General features: G+C 53.3%; 1 protein-coding gene across 4 annotated transcripts; it reads left to right on the forward strand.

The window, feature by feature from the left end:
* The first annotated feature begins 656 nt into the window (after nucleotides 1–656).
* Nucleotides 657–18,483, forward strand: PKIG (cAMP-dependent protein kinase inhibitor gamma). 4 transcript variants are annotated; one of them, XM_033075204.2, is made up of 4 exons: nucleotides 662–795; nucleotides 6,396–6,463; nucleotides 16,141–16,316; nucleotides 17,542–18,483. In XM_033075204.2, exons 3-4 carry the CDS (start codon nucleotides 16,166–16,168, stop codon nucleotides 17,619–17,621), a joined length of 231 nt encoding a protein of 76 aa, XP_032931095.1. In that variant the 5' UTR covers nucleotides 662–795; nucleotides 6,396–6,463; nucleotides 16,141–16,165; the 3' UTR covers nucleotides 17,622–18,483. The 4 variants fall into 4 exon arrangements, with proteins under 4 accessions (XP_032931097.1, XP_032931095.1, XP_032931096.1 ...); XM_033075202.2 differs by lacking the exon at nucleotides 662–795 and adding an exon at nucleotides 821–1,024; XM_033075206.2 differs by lacking the exon at nucleotides 6,396–6,463 and having other exon boundaries at nucleotides 657–795.
* The last annotated feature ends 1,042 nt before the right edge of the window (nucleotides 18,484–19,525 follow it).

Here is a 19,525-nt window from a genome sequence, read left to right on the forward strand (position 1 = left end):
AGCAGAGATCAGGCAGGAGCAGGCAGCACTGGGTACATTCCTGTGTGCTCACACACCTTCCCTCCACGCTGCTGGGACCAGGCAGGAGCTCAGCCCCAGAGAATGAGTGCAACCACCTTGAGTGTTTGGTTTCAGCCACCTGGTGGGGTCTGCAAGGCTGATGGGACACCAGGAGGTGATGCCAGCAAGAGGGACATTCCTCAGTCCATGTGGTACGAAGAACATCCAGAATTTCTTCTGTACTGACCTCGAGCTCACTGAGAGCTCCCAGGGTGTGCTTCACACAGCAGGGTGGCTACAAAGGTGTGTTTTAAATGGGGAACTGCCTTAGCACCTTCCCTCTTAAATCCAGGTGCTGACACCAGCTAGCTCTGCCCTTCAGCCCCAAATACAGCTGGCACACAGATGAGCTGAAGCACTCCTGGGTTTTACTCCATGGGAGTCAGTGGAGCAAGAAGCACTCCAAAACAACACACAGGTTTTTCTTGGGAGGCACCTTCACAGTGCCCTGCACCTGGTGGGACAGCTCAGGCTGCACGGGGTGTGATGATGTGTCTGGCCAGGCCCTGGTGGAGAGGATAAAGGGTGGGATGCGGGTGGGACGTGCATCCGAGCGATGTGCCGGAGAAACCTGGGGGAGCAGGCAGCGGGGAGCGCCCGGCTGCAGAAACCCCAGCGCTGAGCATCGAAGGGAGGATGCTCGGGCACACGCAGCTGCCGGGGGATGGGGTTACAACCCGAAGCTAAACAAAGATCCCTGTGAAAAGGAAACGGATCCCTCCTGCCGACTGTAAGGTAGGAGCCGAGCGGGAGCTGCTTGACATCATCGGGCAGAGCATTGGATTACAGCAGGCAGGGACTGACTCGAGGAGAGGAGAACACGCCCCTTGGCCCCACAAGTGCAACTTCATTTAGCAGCTCCCAGGAGAAGGAAACTGCAAGTCTGAAAGTGGCTGCTTGGCTGCTGTGAGCAGCCCGGGCTCTTCCCGGCGGAGCGGCGGCGGGGCTGTGAGGCTGTACCGCTGTAAGTAGGGCTGTGCTCGCTGCCGTGGGGCGAGGGGCTGGCGGGGACAGGGACACCTGGCCGGGAGCGCAGCCGGGAGCACCCGTGCTGCCGCCAGGCAGGGGTTTGCTCGGAGACACGGTGAACTTTTGCCCACCCGGCGAACCGTGTGCTGAAAAAGCAGAGCTGCATCGCGGGTTTGTGGTGCTGGGAGAGAGGAGCTCGCAGGCTGGTGGCAGGGAGGTGGCGGCTGCTCGCTCGGGAAATAACGCGCTTCAGCGCCAAGGGCTGGCAGGGAGAGCGGACTCGGAGGACAGAAATCACAGAGGAGCGGGGACCAGTGACCCCCGTGGGGATTTCTGGCCTCTTTTCCAACGCGTGTCCGTTTGTTCCGAGCGTGTGCCGGAGGGAATCCCTTGCAGCCCGGCAGTGGGACAGGCGGCCGGCGGTGCTGGGAATCCATCCCGCGGGATGCCGGAGCCGTGCGGCTCCCGGGCTCCCCTCGGAACTGCGGGAACCAGCACGGCTTTGTGGCAGCAGGAGCAGCCTCGGAGACTTGCTGGCATCCGGCTTTCCAAGCAAATGTTTGAAAAGGCAAAGACTTGGGATAAAAAAAGAACTGCTGTGTGGTGGTATTCTCAGGAGGCTTTGCGAATTCCTCCACCTCGAAGCTGTGTGTCTTTCTTCTCTCTGGATTCCCCATAGCAGCTGTAGCGAGCCGTGGTGGGGAGCTTTCACATGCATGTAATGCCTTGGCCCCAAAGGCGTGTTTGGGAAATTTCTCTTTGCTTGGAAGGAATAAATGGCTGTGCAGATCAAGAGCCAAGTGTAGCTGTGAGCCCAGAGGCAATGCCCGGGTGGCTGTGCTGGTCACTCGAACCAGGAGCGGGACAAGCCGGGGTCAGTGAGCACGGGGCTGCTGCAGGGCCGGGGTGAAGGGGGTTTGTGGGGTGGGTACGGCTCCCTTGGGTGGCTGAGACTCCGATGGTGACAGTCCCTCGAGCTCTGGGCTCTTCGCTCGGCGTGCCTGGCTTGGTCCCTACGCTGCCTGGCTTCAGAGGCTCTTGGCTTGGAAGAGCCACCCTGCTCATGTGTGGCCACACAGCTAAGAAATTGTCACCTTTCAGCTCTTGTGAGGTGTGGTGTTTAAGAAAGAAGGATCCATGAAGAGATCCTCAATGGCTGAATTTGTTTGTAATGCAGATGTAGGTTAAATAGTCATTTATCAAGATGGATGTACCAATAGACCTTAATGTACCTTGGGCATAGAACACAGCATTGAGTCCTTCAGAGTTCCACAGGGATGTGAGCACCCCATGCCATCGTTTTGGGGGACACTCTCTACAGAGTGCAGACTCAGATGCCTCAGAGAACTGCACACATTAGCTACAGTGCATAGGCAGCTTGGTCACAAAGAGATTAAACCAGGAATGTTCACAGCTGTGCATCTCCCAGCCACCTGGCACTTGTGCACCCAGTGGCTGATTCTGAGGGGTGTACAGGCTCATGATGAGCTAGGATGGGAAGCTTTGCTTTTTTCCTCTCATTCCCAAGAAGAATCAATGTACTTTTGATCCCACTCAGAGGAATACCCACAGGCACACAACCTTGCCACCCAAAATAACTGTGGGAGACGTTTTCCAAGCTGCTAACATTTCCTGATCTCCCACATTTCAGAGCCAGTTCCTGCAGCATGCTACTGTGCATTAATGCCTCCAGCCTGTCTGGGCACCCAGCACCAGCATCATTCCTGTTTTACATGGGCCTCACACAAAGCAGATGATTTCCCTGGGCTCACACATGTCTGTGGCAGAATGAGGGGTGAATCCACAAAGCCATAAGGAACAGCAGAAGCTCCGACCTGGCTTTTTTGTTTGCCTGTGTCACCCTGTTCTGATTGCTCCCATTTTCACACTCCAATTGTTTCTCCACACCCCTAGGGGTTTCTTTAATGTCACCAAAGCTGTTTGTATGGACTGAACTGGAAAATAAGTTTTCCATCACAACACCCATTTCAGAGAGGATGAGAGGAGAAGAAGCCCACTGCTTCTGGTTGTCTCTTGCTCACAACTAGAAAAAGACAGTCATAAGGGAAGCTGCTCCCCAGGCGTGCCAGCACCAGCCAGGGAGAAGGGAAGGCTCATGTGTCCCATGGGCCTTGTCCCAGGCTCCTCATGTGGCAGTTAGAGAGGCTGAGATCACTCCAGACCTTGCCTGGAACCTGCAGCACAAGCAGGAAGGGCAGCAGTTGGACTCTGAACCGCCCTGGGCCCCGCTTCAAAACTCTCACTCTCCTGGAGCCTAAGGGAATATGTACTTTACACCACTCATTTCTGGTTTCCACAGCGAGTTCCCCAGCACTTCCCTTCCCAGGAGAGCCCAGAGAGGCTGGGTGCTCTTTGCACAGCTCCTCCATGCAGGCACACTGCTGCTCACAAGCCCTGCCTGGGGAACTCCCCGGCGGGCGCCGAAATGCCATTTCTGTTGATATTTGCAGTGATGTAATAAGCCAAACATATCCCCACCAGAGCGTCACCAACTTTACTGGAGTTACTGTTTCCACAAAGTGTAATTAATCTGTGGTGCTCATTGCCGTGAGATACCCGTGGAACAAAGAGCTCCGAAGGCATTTGAATGGAGATCAGGGCAGTTATCTCAGCAGCAAAACAATCCTGGGTATGATTAAGAGGATATTGCATTGTAAGCATTGTAACACCTCCTGGCTCAGAGTCATTAGTGACTTATGAAAAGCATTCCATTACAATTAGAGGTTTTCTTGTACCTCTGAAGCTGAGGATGCCAGCTGCTGCTGGAGACAGGGCACTGAATGAGGCAGTCTGGCTGCTCTGGGAGGACCAGGCTGCTGCCCTGCTCAGCCATGCATGCAGCCTGTTGTTTACCCAGCAGCACAAGAACAACCTTCTCCCTGCTGCCATCACCTTGCTTGAAACCAGGGAGGATTTCCTCTCTGGAGCAAAGCAGCACCACAACAGCTGTTGTGTAGAATAGTCTTGAATTCTGCCAAAAAAACATTCTGGGGTGTGTTTTTTTGGAACATACATTCATTTTGAAGCAATGCTGAGAGAACTAAGGTTGTTTCATGTGTTTGCTCCTGTTGGGTAACAGCTGATCACCATGGAGGGAATCTGAACCTCAAACATGCACAGTCGTGCTCATTGCCAAGAGAAAATGGTCTTCAGTTGCACTAGGAAATGTTTAGGTTGAATATTAGGAAAAATTTCTTCACCAGAAGGGTTGTGCAGAGAGGCAGTGGAGTCACTATCCCTGGAGATGTTAAAAAGATGTGTGGATGTGGCACTTGGAGATGTGGCTTAGTGGCGGACTTGATGACCATAAAGATCTTTTTCAATCTAAATGATTTTATAATTCTATGCTGATGCCCTTCTAATTTATTCCTGATGGGGTATAGATGCTTATCTAGCCCATGAACATTTCCACTAGGGTCCCAAAATAATCCATGGTACCTTGATGTGTTCCAGGACTAAACTACAAAAAAAAAGTGTTCTTTAACAAGCCACTGTAGCCCATCCTTAGGTGGCACCAATCCATGTGTCACCATTAAAGGTCCTGACAGCCTGGCCTTTGTGCTGAGGGGCCTCTGGAGCTGTGCCCATCACCCTGGAGCAGCAGGACCAGGTGAGCCAGAACAGGATGAGCCTTTGTGGGTGGAGCAAGAGGGTCAGCTTCAAATCTGCAGACTCCACACACCCAAGCAAGGGCTGTGGGGAGAAACATCTAGGTAGAGCCAGGGCTGCAGGGTTGGAGAGCCAATACCAGCTGCTAAAGAGTTTTTGTGTCCAAAACCAGCTGTTTTTGGAGAGAGAAAATGGGGGTTTCCCATCATGTCCCATCACAAACAGAGCTGCTCAGTGGTAACTTCTGCTTCAGAGCATCACTGCTCCAGTTTACTTTAAGCCTCTCTTGGCAGAGGCCCACGTGTGTTGAGATATTTTGCAACACTGCTGAAGTGCTGGAGGTTTAACTGTTTGGGCAGCGTAACCCACAAGCCAGGGCAGGAAGGCAAAGGAGGAAAATAAAGACTTGTGGATTTCCAAAGCTGTGTTTCTTCCTTCCTGCTTTTGTTTGGTTGTTTGGTGCCTGAAAAGGGCAATGCATATTCCCAGAGTTGTGGGAATACTGTTTCTTTTCCGGTCCACTGTTTCCAGTAAGCACTTTGCTATAAATGGGGTTAAGACTAACAAAAGTTTATTGTTAAATCCCTGTGTCTTTGTTTAGCTCCTGTCATGATCATAATTAGCATTTTCCACTTCTGCAAGCCTGTCATCTGCAGAGCTGAAAGTGCTTTAAAACATTTGAAGCATCTAACAGGGGGAGGGAGTATTAATAGCTCCATTTAACAGATGGACAAACTGACACATAAAAGCAGCGAGTGCCCTGTCCTTGAAGCAGGGCCAGAGCCAGCAAGTAGTCGGCTCCAACTACAAAGTTTTGAAAGTGGGTCAAAAAAATAAAGAGAAAGGCTGTAGATCTGTCCCAGTTTGGAAAATGATGGGAAATAGTTCCAGTTACACTGGTACTCAGCCCAGATGGACCAGACAGATGAATTGTTAGATGAGCTACTGCTTATATGGTTAAGTGGCTCATCTCTTGATTTCTGTTCTGCTAACATTTGTCCCTGGGACAAAGGGAAAAACACAGTCCATGATGTTCCAAAATAGTCAGAAAGCTGAAACAGCTGCTAAAATAAGCAAGTGTCCTGTTGGCTGGGCCCTGCAGGTCAGGGGATTGCAAAGCACCCACAGATGTTGAGGCCACAGAGGAAATGTCTTTGAGCAGGGCTTGGGGACAGCAGGAGGAGGCTCAGCTGTGCACAAACAGCAGAGATCCAAGGAGCTGGACACAGACCCAGCACAGCAACCAGAACCAGATTAAACTTCCCCTTTCACCTCAGAGAAGCTGATATGGGAGTTTCACTTCTTTAAAGAGCAGCAGAGCTGCAAACCAATATTCATTTATAGTCTGGAGGCAGCTGCTGGTCCCTGCAGTGCAGGTCAGGACATGAGATGTGTCAGTTCTCCCAGCACCTGAGGGAGGGCAAAGAAAGAAGCAAAACTAAAGAGGACTTCTCTGTGCTGCCCAGCTGGACATTCCATGTGCTTTAACAGCAGTCCAATCTGGTAGCACAAACCCTCCTGAGGAGGTGCCATATGAACACAGCACCCCACAGCCCCCAGGATGGTGTGTCCACCAAGCCAGGCTCCATCTGAGTCTGCTGGGCAGAGCCCTGCCAGCCCCTGCCACCCCTCTGCCATCCTGGTCACAGACAGTGGGAGCAGCAGCTGAGCTTTATGCTTCCCAAAACAAGCACAGATAATGTTTTCTTACTTTTTTCCCCCCCCTTCTTTCCCAGACGCTGTTGTCCTGCTGTGCATGAAGCGTGTTTGAAGTCATGTCCAGAAGGAAAGTCATCTAAATCAGGTAGGGACTCCCACTGTGGCTGATAAAGCTTTTATTCACAGGGAAATATTACAAACAGAAATTAGTTTTTTCCTTCCTGTAGCATTGAGTCACTTGACCTCCCTCTGAATTACTAGATGCTAGAAAGCTGCTAGGAGGAAAAAAATACCAACAATTCCACTGTAATGACTTTGCTGCTGTATTACCCACACCTCACAGCCATGCCCTTGTACCGAGCAGCCCCTGTGCCAGTTGTGCTCTCCCTGCCAGTGATGGGGATGTGCTGTGCAAATCCTGCTGGAGGCTGCCCACATGCTTTGCACAGGAATGTTGTTTGTCTGTATGTAGTGATGTGAGTTCTGTGTGTAGAGTCAGCCCAGCAAGACCCAGGAGCTCCCAAAGCTCAACCTCTCACAGCTCCTGTATAAATGGTAACTCCTCTCTGTGGTTTTACCGGTGGCTCCTGCACTCAGAGCGTCCCCCCTGTCCTCAGATCATGTCACTGCTTTCCCTTGTTCCTGTGCTGGGGTGTCCCTGCTCAGAGCTTCCAGGGTTGTTCTGTGTGAGCTCTGCAGTGCAGGATCTCAGGACTGGTGCACACAGACATCCCTCTCCTGCATCCAGCATCTTCCCTCTGTATTCTGGAGACACCCCGTGTCCTTCTATGCCCAGGACACTTCAGCAGACCATGGAATAGTTGGCAATTGATTTTATTAGGAGCTTTCCCTTTCCTGAGACTACAGCTGGCAACGATCACTGAGCATCCCCAGGGTAGTGCTACAGGCACGTCTGGAGCACCACTCCAGCCCAGGTTTAGATGTCTGGGGATTTAGACAGAAAGATTTACCCTGCCTACAGGAAGGATCAGGAGCTGCTGTCGCCTGACACAGCTATAAGGAAACGTTGCATCTGTCACAGAAATCTTCAGCAAAGGAGGTGTGCAGGCCTGCAGAGCTTTCCCTGCCCAGACAGGGGGCCCAGCACAGCCACAGGGGATCCTGATTCCACTGGGTGACAGAAGCCATGGAGCCCCAGCCACCCTCACTGCCAACCTGTTCTGTCATGACAGACACCAATTGCTGTATGACAAACACCAATAGCACCATCCCAGCCACCAAAGACAGATCCCTGCTCTCTGACAGCCAGCACTGCCCCTGACCCAGGCTGTGCTCACAGCACTGCCCCTGCCCTCTGACAGCCAGCACTGCCCCTGCCCCAGGCCGGGCTGTCAGCACTGCCCCTGCCCCAGGCCGGGCTCACGGCACTGCCCCTGCCCCAGGCTGGGCTCACAGCACTGCCCCTGCCCCAGGCTGGGCTTACAGCACTGCCCCTGCCCCAGGCTGGGCTCCCGGCACTGTCCCTGCCCCAGGCCGGGCTGTCAGCACTGCCCCTGCCCCAGGCCGGGCTCACAGCACTGCCCCTGCCCCAGGCCGGGCTCACAGCACTGCCCCTGCCCCAGGCTGGGCTCACAGCACTGCCCCTGCCCCAGGCCGGGCTGTCAGCACTGCCCCTGCCCCAGGCCGGGCTCACAGCACTGCCCCTGCCCCAGGCTGGGCTTACAGCACTGCCCCTGCCCCAGGCTGGGCTCCCGGCACTGTCCCTGCCCCAGGCCGGGCTGTCAGCACTGCCCCTGCCCCAGGCCGGGCTCACAGCACTGCCCCTGCCCCAGGCCGGGCTCACGGCACTGCCCCTGCCCCAGGCCGGGCTCACGGCACTGCCCCTGCCCCAGGCCGGGCTCACAGCACTGCCCCTGCCCCAGGCCGGGCTCACGGCACTGCCCCTGCCCCAGGCCGGGCTCACGGCACTGCCCCTGCCCCAGGCCGGGCTGTCAGCACTGCCCCTGCCCCAGGCTGGGCTCACAGCACTGCCCCTGCCCCAGGCTGGGCTCACGGCACTGCCCCTGCCCCAGGCCGGGCTGTCAGCACTGCCCCTGCCCCAGGCTGGGCTCACGGCACTGCCCCTGCCCCAGGCTGGGCTGCAGCAGTGGAGCAGACGCACTCCAGGGAGCAGAGCTAAGCCTGGTTTTGCTAATCAGCTTCATTCTGTACTGACACTCTTAAGAGGTACCCTGGTTATTTTTAGGCAGCACTGGGAGCTGCCAGGGCTCTTGCACCCCAGGAGGTTTCACAGCCTTTCTCTCAGCCCCTAACACTGCTCTGAGTCAGGAGGACTCTTTGGATGCTGGATGCAGATTCCTGTGGGATTGTGCAAGCCTCGCTGAGGCAGAGCCAAGGCAGGTGGCTCTCAGCTTCAGGCACCGTGTGCTGAGCAGAGCTTCCCCCAGCAGCAGCAGCAGCAGCAGCCAAACCTACCCGGTTACAGCCCTCACAATCTCCTCCCAAGCTCAGCTCTCCCCAGCCATGCAAGCACTGCTTTCACACAGCAGCAAGGCTCAGCTCCTCAGATGACAAAGAAGAGCTGGACTAAATAGCTCTGGTTTGTTTTAGGCTTAAAAATAAGGACTCATCCTTGCTTATCTCTGTCCTTGTAGAGGGGTCTCCCTCAACCCAGAACCAGAGCTACACCACCAAAGGCTGCTGTGGTTTGCCTTCCTCTTACATGTGACAAGGGCAGCTGTGCTAGAAAACAGCCCCAGCTGCATCTCCTCAGCACTTGTCTGACTTCTCCTTACCCAGGGGAGCTGCAGGGTATTGAGGAGCTTGTGCTGGGGTCAAGCCTCCCTAGGCCAGGAGTTCAAGTGGGGTTTAGAGGGTGATGCTCACTCAGAGATCAGTGCCTCCATGTATCAGAAAAGCTGTGGGACTGCTGGGGATTCTCCAGCCTGTGAGGTGGAATCCAGCTGGGACTTTCCTTCATGAGCCATCTGGAGGAGGGCAGGGAACCCAGGCCTGAAGGGGATCCCCACTGCACAGGAATTCACCCCATGGCTCAGTGGAATGGGGTGACTGCATTCACAACAGGGAGGACACACGGGACATGCCTGCCACAGCAGCTCTGGGACTCCTGTAGCTGGAGGGTCACTGCTCTGTGCTTTGCCTGCTTTGTAACTTCAGGCACTAGCAGATCTTCCACACAGTGGTTAGCGTAAAAATACATTGACACATAAAGGCAAATAAGTAAGAAGTTGTGAGAAAATAAAAGTGGTGGAGAAGGGACTCATAGCCCCAGACTCCTGAGAGCTTTGGAAGGGTCCCTGCAGGGGACAGAGGGTGCTGTGGGTGCTCATGGCTGCTCTGGGTGAGCGTGAGGCATTTGGCTCTCTTCTCTCTGCTGTGCAAAAGCCACAGCACTCTGTCCATCCAGTGCCAGCCTGCCTTGAGGGGGTGAAAATGGGCAGGGAGAAAGGTGCCAGCCTGCCTTGTCCTAAAGCCTGCTGGGGCTCAGCCTGCCTTATCCCCACTGTCACCCATCCCTCAGAGGGACAGGGGGGGCAAACCAGAGTGCCCAGATTCACTGGCACCTTGAAGCTGAGAGATGGGAAAAACAAGCTCGACCTGGGAACAAAACAAAAATATAACTGCTGTCACGGCAACTGTCTCAGATGCACAAAGAGACCAATTATTTCCATTAATCAACTTAGCTAGAAGCTGCAGAAGCACCTTGAGCTGCATCAAGGCTCGGTAGTGAGGGGAGGGTGGAGCAGAGAGGCTCCATCAAACAGTGATTCTTGCCGTGGTGGAGGATTTTGGAACAGATTCTCAGCACCTGTGCCTTGTGGGAACTGACAGAGGGATGGGGATGCAGGTTGGCATCACTGCTGGGCACTGGGCTGCCTTCCTGCCAGGTGGATGGATGGATGGATGGATGGATGGATGGATGGATGGATGGATGGATGGATGGATGGATGGATGGATGGGTGGACAGACAGCTCTGTCCCATCATCACCCACACATCCTGATGCTAACAGGAGACCACTGGGCTGAGCACTGCTCTCCTGCCTCCCTCAAGCTCCCCCTCTCCCCTGGGGATCAGCAATGCCAAGGGTCAGCCAGGATTTTGAAATCTGTCCGGACCATTTCTTACATCATTTGGAAGGCAGGCAGTGGCTGTGAGGATGTGGGACAGCAGGAGGTGCCTTGGGACAGTGGGGACTCTGCAGTGGGGGGCTGTGGGGATGTGCTGAAGGACAGAAGGGAGGGGAGGAAGTTTGGGGAGCTCGGCAGAGATAAATACAAAGTTCATGAAGTCATAGAGGAGTCAGTCTGAGCCTAATCTTAAACATGGGGCTTAGCAATTGGTTATCAGTTCTACAGGCATTAAATGATCTTTATACTGTAAAACCAGGCCAAATGAAAAGAAGGGATCTATTTGTGGACACTGAACCTCAGCTGTATCTGCTCTCCTCCTGAAGGAATTAAAATTTTCCAGCAAGTCCTAGAGAATGCTGGAAGCTCTGTTCCTGCAAAACCATTGCAGTGCCTGGAGCAGCTGTGATGTCTGTTCTGGCTGAATTTATCATATTTAGTGTAAGAGCCTGAGGGTGCAGAGTTATTACAAGGAATCCCACAGCAAAAGCCTTCCATAAATATGGATGTGCCGGACCCAGCCTGATGTCTCTTCACCACTGAAGTCTTGTGAGGCTCTTCTGTGCTATTCTTGCCTGGCCAGAAGCTGCTCAGCACAGGAGATGGACACAGGCCCTGCTCCTGCCTGTTTTCTCACCAAACCAGGACACTCAGAGCTCAGCACACCAGTTCTGGCCAGTAAGACCCATCACCACCCCATTGTGGAGAACACAGAGCCAAAAGGAAAGCAGGGGAGCTCTGTGTCTGCTGCAGACCCTGTCACCAGCCTTACACAGCTTCCTGCAGCCAGACTGGGCTCCCAGCAGGAGCATCTTCATTCTCAGCTGCATCTTCAGCTCAGTTTCTGGCCAAGCATCTGAGCTCTAGTGCATGGGGGTCATGAGACAGAACGAGGCCTTTACAGCACAATCACAAATACCCAAATAACACCATTACAGAGCCCTTCTTCTTTGATGTACAGCCCCTCACGCATGTTCCCAGACAAGACCCAGTGGAAAATTTGCTGAAATTCCAGCTGGACGTTGTCATACAGTTGGTGGAAACCCCCTGACCTCAAATGCTGGCTTCAGCCCTACGGGATATTTTTTTCTGCTCGCTGGATGTGACTCTCCCAGCAGGAAACCTCACAGCAAACCCACAGGGAGCACAGAAATCCCGGTGCTGCTGTCTTTGTGCTCTACCAGGCCCCCCTCTTTAGTAAACCATCCTACACTGTAAATATTTTAAAAGCCCAGCAGGGCTGTTGAGTATGTTTTGCTGTTGTTATGGATCCGGTCCCAGCAGGAGAGGTCTAATAATAGTCCCTGTACCCTGTAATGAAAGGGCAAGGGGCACTGCACAATGTAGAGAGCTCCAAGGCGACTGCACTGCTCCATGCTTTGGTGGTGGGATGTGATGCTTGAGCAGGAAAAGGAGTCAGATCCCTGTTCCCAAGCAGAACTTTGGAATTTCACCCCAGAAACATGGCAAGGTTTTGTTCAGCTTCGGGGCTTTACAACTCCAGAAGTTTGGAGAGTGTTAAATCCATTGATTAAATCCACCAAGCAGGAGGGAGAGAGAGCGTGTCCTGGGCTGGGCTGTGGGATGAGGGAGACATCTCCAACCAAAAGCTGCAGCTCTTGGTCCCCACTGCCACCGGCAATGAACAGATGAGGCCAAAGCTGGGCTGCAGCCCCTCAGCACAGGACTCTGCCAGGGCTCCTGAAGCTGGGAATTGCCTGCAGCAGGCACAGGGAAGGCTGAGCTACAGGGAAGGCTGAGGCACAGGGAAGGCTGAGGCACAGGGAAGGCTGAGGTACAGGGAAGGCTGAGCTACAGGGAAGGCTGAGGTACAGGGCTCCCTGCCTCTGGTGTGCCAGGGACAGCACAGAGGGCAGGGCTGTGCTGGCTGTTTAAGGGACAGAGATGTCCAAGCAGGGCCCCAAGCTGCCTCATGCCTCAGATCTGTGCAGAGAGCAAGGTGAGGAGGAGAACACTGAGAGAGGCGAGAGGTTAAGGGGCAGAGCAGGAGGCACAAAGCAGGCAGGGGGAATGGCTGAGTTCAGCCCAGCCTGCTGATAGCCAGCAGCAGCACCCAAAAATAGCCCTTCCTAGCCATTAACAGTTTAACCTAGACCAGGGACAGATGCAGTGTCGTGTGCAGGGTTTCCTTGAAACTGGAGTCAGGGCTGGGTGTGACTGCAGCATCCACCCCACCCAGGGATCAGCCCTGCACCCTGGCTGGGATGGCAGAGCTGGGGCAGAGCCCTGTGCCAGCCGTGCCCAGGTCACTTCTCTGCCACTCTGAGGTTGTTTGCAGTAACTGTTTGCTGTTTGGCATCCGTGCTGTGAAGCAGGCAGGGGGGACACAGGAATTAAATGCAGGCTTGCCAGTGAAACCGAATGAGACATGGAGCTGAGCCAAAAAAAAGCCTCGATTTATTCTACCAAAAGGCAGAGGAAACATTTAACTCTTTAATTTCTTAGCACCCACCTTCTAAGTGGGCAAAACCCACCCCCAGAATGAGTAGGGCTGGTTTAGCTGCAGCCCCAGAGTGGAGCCAGCTGCTCTGTCAGCTGCTGGGTGATTTCCCTGGAAAATGTCAGCAAGCCCAGTTGCAATCCAACAGCAAAACCACTCAGGAAGCCAAATCCCCACCAGCAAAGCCAAGACTATTACAGGTCAGATTTTTTAGTACTCACAAGACATTACAGGAAAATAAGTTCAAACCAAACAGCCAAACAGCAGGCTTGGCAGAGCCAGGGACAGCTCTGGGGACATACCTGTGTCAGTGGCAGCTTGCCAGGGGCTTCTTCACCTGTGGCCAGCTGCCCTGGGACAGGCAGCACCACATCCCCATGGCAGAGGGGACACAGCTCCCTCCAAGCAGCAAACTTTAGAGGAATGTGGAACAGGCAGCAGATCCCAGCTTCCCTGCCCCATCCCTGCAGGCTGGCACGCTGTGCTGGGGGCACAGGGACTGTTCCTGTTACCAGCAGCAGCAGAGGGGAAAGGGAGGGCAGGAAAGGGCCCTGTGAGGACAAGCTGAATCACCTCTGTGAAGCACCCTGGAAACCTTTACATGGTATGTGTGTGCCGTGGGATTATTCCTGCAGCGCCTGGGAATAGCAGGAATCATCCTGTCAGTCCACGGGAGAATGAAAAACCAGAGGTGGGGAGCCAGCAGGTGATGCACCTCCCTTTGCACCCCCTGCCACCCTAAGTGACTGTCCTGACACTCTCAGGTTCCTCTGAACTCTGTAGGCAAAAGGGAATGTAGTTCCTCTGCAGTCCCTCAAATATGTTAAAAGCAGTTACTGAGTGAAATCCCACAGAACTGTGGGTTCTGTGCCTGGAAGTATGGAAATGCTGTTGGAAAAATCCGGTTTTCCTATCCCAATCGAGGCAAATGCTCCCATCACCCTCCCAGCCCCACAACCTCCCGGGGCGGAGGCTGGAATCTCTCTGCCAGCGGGGAGAGATCTGCCTGCAAGGTTTTTGAGAGCCACCCACCTTGAAAATCCCGGAGGAATTGCTCAAATATGAGAGCTTAGCTATTAAACCTGCCTGTCTCTAGCTCTTTGCATGGAGAGCCGAGGGCAGGAGCGCTCCCAGCACAGAAATAAATAAATCTCATGCGCCATCTCCCGGCCACCGAGTCGGGACCCAGACCTGCACTCTTGCTGCTCTCTGTTTTTAATCTGGATGCCATCCTTTTCCCCTGTGAGGGAAACAATTACCTGGCACAGCACTGCCACTACCACTGGCAGCTACATCAAGGCACACCGGGAAAGTGCTGCATCCCAGGGGTGGCTCCTGCTCCCCAGTTTGGGGACACCTGGTGGTCCTGCCCTGGTACAAGGGGTATCAGAGGTATCATATCAGCTTTGGAATGGCCTCACTGATTGGAGATGGACCTGGATTGTCTGGCTGGCTTCTAGGGAAGCCTCCCGAGTCCTATGACATCTCTCTGGCAGCTGTGTCAGCAGTGTCTGGGCTTCAGTGACCTGGGAGTACTTGTCTGGGAATGATGGATGTCTGGGGATGCTTGTCGTGTCCTGGGGAAAATGCACTTGGCTCCCTGAGCCCATCCAGAGTAGGTGCCTTATCCTGAAAAGGGCACACCAGGGATGGAAGGAGGGAAGATGAGGGCATCTCTTCCTGGGGAAAAGGATACAGCTTTTCCCAGGGCTCATTTAACAGGAGCTAGATGGATGCCAAGTCTGAAGAGGAGGCAGGTGTTCACAAGAATTGTTAGCTTTGGGGAAACAGGATCTCCTGCAAGATCTGGGTGGGCCAAGCCCCACATCCCACCAGTGAGCTGGTGCCACTCCCTGAGCTGGCATCTGCACTAGGAGAGTCCCTGGGGCTACCAAAACATGCTGGGTTTCTGTGGGATTTTGGTTACTGCACCCTGCTCAGCTCAGGAGCAGAGAGAATCAAATCTCTTTTATCCCAGTTACTGCATCTTCACCTGTATGTCCTTTCTACTGCCATAACATCGGGGATTAGAGTGAGGAGTGTGATTCTTGTTCAGGCTGGTGCCTGAATCTACCAACAGATTTCCCTAGCAGGAAAATCAATATCAAGCAGGATTTGTAAAGGAAGCTGAGCAAACTCCTCTGTGGGTCATTAACTTCAAGGCACAAAAGCGAGTGAATGTGCATTAAATGTGCATGAATTTGTTTTCACTGCACACGAGCGTTTCTAATCGGGACCCGCTCCAAGCACTGCCAGCAATCAGCAGGGCTAGAGGCACATTTTATAGTGATCAGAATCACAGATAAGATGGCAATTAATCTCTTGATTCCACACAGAAAAAACAAACTAAGTGCCAAGCAGAGTATACAGGAGCAGGAACTGAGAGCTCCAGGTTTCCTGAGCAGGGGCACTGTGTGCTTGCCAGCTCTGTGCCCAGCAGCCAGGATGCCCACAGCACTATCCCCGGGTCCCTGCACCCTGTGTGCTGTGCAAGGGCTGGCAAGGGAAGCCAGCAGCCAAAATGAAAACCCAACTTAAGGATTCATCAGCTGAAGTCGGAGCTGGCTCACAGCAGAGCTCGCATGTGACAAGTGGCTGCTCCAGGCCTTTCTTCGTGCTGAGCACTTGGCAGTGGCACAAGTCTGGAGTGAAGGGATCCAAATGTCTCACAGAAGGGCTGATTTTCACATGGTAAAAGTGTTTATCTCACAGCAGCCCAGCCTAGCTTCTCCAGTGACACCCAACAGCCAGTGGAGGCCAGCACTGCTCCAAGCCCTGTACCTATAGAATACTCCCTGCTCCCCCATGGGGACCCATCACTGCCCATTACAAATTCAGGTTGGATCACCACCCCATCCCCCAAGCAGTGAGCCAAATTTGGCCTGTGTTCAAAGCTCCCGTGGCATTTTGAGGAGGAAGCAGAGCTCTCTCTGTAGCAGAGCTCCCTCCTTGTGTGTCTAAAGGAGAAGGCTGGAAACTCCAAGAGAGCCAAACGCTGTGTCTGCCTGTGCAGAACACCTGTGGTGGATCCTTCCTGCCCACCTGCCCTCACCTGGCACAGTGGGTCACCAGCATGGTGGGTTGCCCCACACAGGGAGGTGATGGCTGATGTTTCAGTGCCTCTGTCAGAGGAGCTGGAGCAGAGTTACAGGGACTGATTTCCAATGCTGTAATATTACCCCACAGAGTAACCTAACCTGGAGGGAGCCATGCCGAGCATCCTGGCCCTCACAGCTGTGCTTTCTCTGCAGCATTTTGCAAGTGAATAGAGATGCAATGGAGGTAGAGTCCAGCACCTACACCGACTTCATTTCCTGCGACCGGGCTGGCCGGAGGAACGCCGTCCATGACATCCAGCGAGAGGCCACCACCATCAGCATGCGCAAGCTGACCGAGGACATGGGGGACCTGGCTGTGGAAGGAGCAGGTGAGCTGCCCCCCACACACAGCAGAAAGCCCAGCAGCTCCTGGCACAGGCTGGGAGGGCAGCACAAAAGGGCAGCACAAGTGGCCAGGGCTGGCTCCAGCAGCGTCACACTGATGCTCAGGAGGAGAATCCCATTCTCAATGCTTCAGTCAGTGCCTTCGTGCTCATGGGGGCTCAGGTAGGGGGAGACTCTCCAGGTCAGGGGGTGCCTGCAGTGAGCAGAATGATCCCTGGTTCCTGCGCAGGAGCACTGCACACTCCAGGCCCTTTGCTCACTGGTGCTTAAACAAGGCATGCACTGACCAAGACCTTTCCAGAGCAAGTTATTCCTCAGTTATACCTTAGGCTTTATAAAAATCATGTGTTGAACAGGCTGTGGTTTATTTTTTCTTTTTTGGTTGGTTGTAAAAAAAAAAATCAACCTTTGAATAGTTCTGCAGTATTTCAAATAACAACAGAAATAACTTTCACACCAGCAGCCATCTCCAAATCCTGCCCTTCAGCCCACATGTGGCAGCAGTATCACCCTGCTCAGTGTCTGCTGGCCAGCTGCTGCAAGGAGCTTGAATCCTCTGTCCAAACCTGCCACTCTCATTTCACTAATATGCAACACAACATAGACTATCATTGCAGAAGGGAAACTCAGTTTTTCCCCTTGCTTTCTAAATCCTCAATCTGTAACTATAAAAACACTTGAAAATACATTCATTACCCCAACTGTACTTCTTTCAGCACAGCCATACCAGCGTGTGTCCATCCACCCATCCATAGTAAGCACAAATTGGAGCTGCTCTACCAGAGAGCAGCTCAGGCAGCTGCCAGGCTGTCAGGAAGACAGTTCTGGAGCTCTTGAAAGGTGGGTGAGTGCACATCCCTACCTTGAGGCTCCCTCCCAGCATTGCCAGACATGTTTGTACTCCAGGAATGTGAAGGGAGGACCCAATACTCTTAATCATAGAATAACAGAAAATGGTTTGGTTTAGAATGGACCTTAAAGACCACCTGCCATGGGCAGAGACTCCTTCCACTGCTCCTCCCAGTCCAATCCTGCCTGGCCTTGAACACTCCCATGGATGGGGCCAAGTATCTGGTCACAGGATGGGAGTGATAAATCTTCAGGTGAAAATCTTTTGTCTTTCTGGATGAAATCAGCTATAGCAGTCACTGGGGGCTTGTGTCCTCAGCAGAGTGTAACTGTGCTTTCTTCCCAATCCTCCTTCTGCAGAAAGCCAAAGAGATGCCAGCTCTTCTGACAACGACCCTGGAGCAAGACCAAAGGGACAAGAAAGCAGCCCCTCCCCATGAGAGCAAAAAGGGGGTGGGATGGGCAGGAGGAGGGCCTTGCTGTGAGCATTAAACAAGAATTTGTTGAACCTGTGGACAAAAGCCAACCTGGAACAGCAAGTTGTCTGTCAAATGCCTCTGCTGGAACCTTGTGGAGAGAGACACAAGACACCTGCAAGGACTGGCACCTCCAAAAGACTTCTGCCCCCATCCCTAATGGTTTAGAGCAACACTGCCGTGGTTGTAGTGATATGAGCCATTCTCCAGATGCCTTAGCTGCGATTTTCTCTTAGGGGAAAAACAGTTTCAGTAATAATAGACACACCAGATTTTCCTGTCCAAGGTACCTCCCTCCTTTGCAGAGTTAGACTATTATTTATTCTGTTCCCATAGATTAGAAATTTAGGTTGTTGGTTTTTCTAAGCCTCACCCTCATCTGCATCCTAGACCTGGCCTCTGGATTGTCCACATGGCCCTTCTTCAGGGTGGGCAGTGGGGAAAGGACCTGCCCTGTCCTGCTGCCCTCACGTCAGCACCACTCACCTGTGCTGCTGCTGCTGCATCAGGAAAGGACCAAAGCACAGCTCTGTGGGGATGAGCCCCACCTGGACACCCAGCAGCACCAGCCACAGGCATCTTTTTCTTCGGGTTTAACACTTCAAGATGTTGTTAAGGGGAGGGGAGAAACATTTTGCTGGTTTGACTGTTGACATTCAGGCTTAACTTTGCAAGCTGTTAGCTGAGATGATCTCTGGTAGGATCTCACACTCTTCTCTCTTTAAGGAGACATGTTTTGTGTTAAAGATGGTTTGATAAAACTACATAAGCTGTTGGAATAAATGACACAGCCTTCAAGTACTGAAGGTGGTTTTTTCTGCCTGGATGTTTCTTCTTCCTTTGTTTTGCCTTTAGCTGTGGGGTGGTTTCATAGGGAGACACAGAGCTGTGCAAGAAGAGTGCCCTGAATGGGGTCTGTGAAATCCCATGGGTTTGCAGCACAAGATGGAGGCAGATGTGGTTGGGCACAGATTTATAAATCTGTCCCCACTTTCCCCCACTTTACTGCCCAGGCTCCAGCAGGATTGGTGCCAGTGCAAGAGGAGTTTTCCCTCTGCAGCCCAGCACTACAGGAACATTGCTGGTGTTCCCCTGATCCCAGTGGAGCAGCCTGACTGGGACTGACCACCAGCACAGGGCAGGGCAGAGCTGGCCTGGGAAACTGCACTGGTGACACAAGGGCAAGCATTTCCCTGACAGCCTAGGGAAGAACTGAGTGTTACAAGTTTGAGATTTATCAGCCAAAACAAGGCTGTAAATCAGCAGAGAAGTGGCTGCCAGACAGAGGGAGAATCATCTGTGAGAAGCAGTGGCCACAGGGTGAGCACAGAGGTGTCCAAAGCTGCAGCCCCCACAGGAAAGGAGGATTTGGCAGGCAGGCAGTGGCAGTGTTTGCTCTTTGGCAGAGGGCTCTGGAATGGCTGGGTGGCATTGCTGAGCCAAGAGCCTGCTCCCACTTCCCGTGCCCGGGGGCAAACCAGCAGGTAGCTGCTGGACCTGGCTGACTGCACAATTGTGTCTTTGAGCCCCAGTTCCAGCTGTCCTTAGCACAGAGCAGTGATTTTGGCTCATGCTGACACACACTGAGCTGAAAGGCAGTGCAGAAGGACTGAGCACCACACGAGACCTCCAACAGTCAAATGTGGGCTAATCTTAGCTCTCCCTGGTGAGAAAATATCTGTTTCAGAATTATATTTAGGCAGAGGAGTAGGGTCCTGTTGGCCAGCTTCTCTCAGATGGGTGAGAGGCATCGGGTTCCCCCTGCAAGTGACAGCCAGCCCAGCCACTGTCACTGCCTGTGCTGCAAGGCCAAGGACCCTGCTTTAATCCACATCCTCATCTGCAAGGCTGCTGAGCACAGGGATGCT

This window comes from Catharus ustulatus, chromosome 17 (genome assembly GCF_009819885.2).
Source record: "Catharus ustulatus isolate bCatUst1 chromosome 17, bCatUst1.pri.v2, whole genome shotgun sequence".
NCBI lineage: Eukaryota > Metazoa > Chordata > Aves > Passeriformes > Turdidae > Catharus > Catharus ustulatus.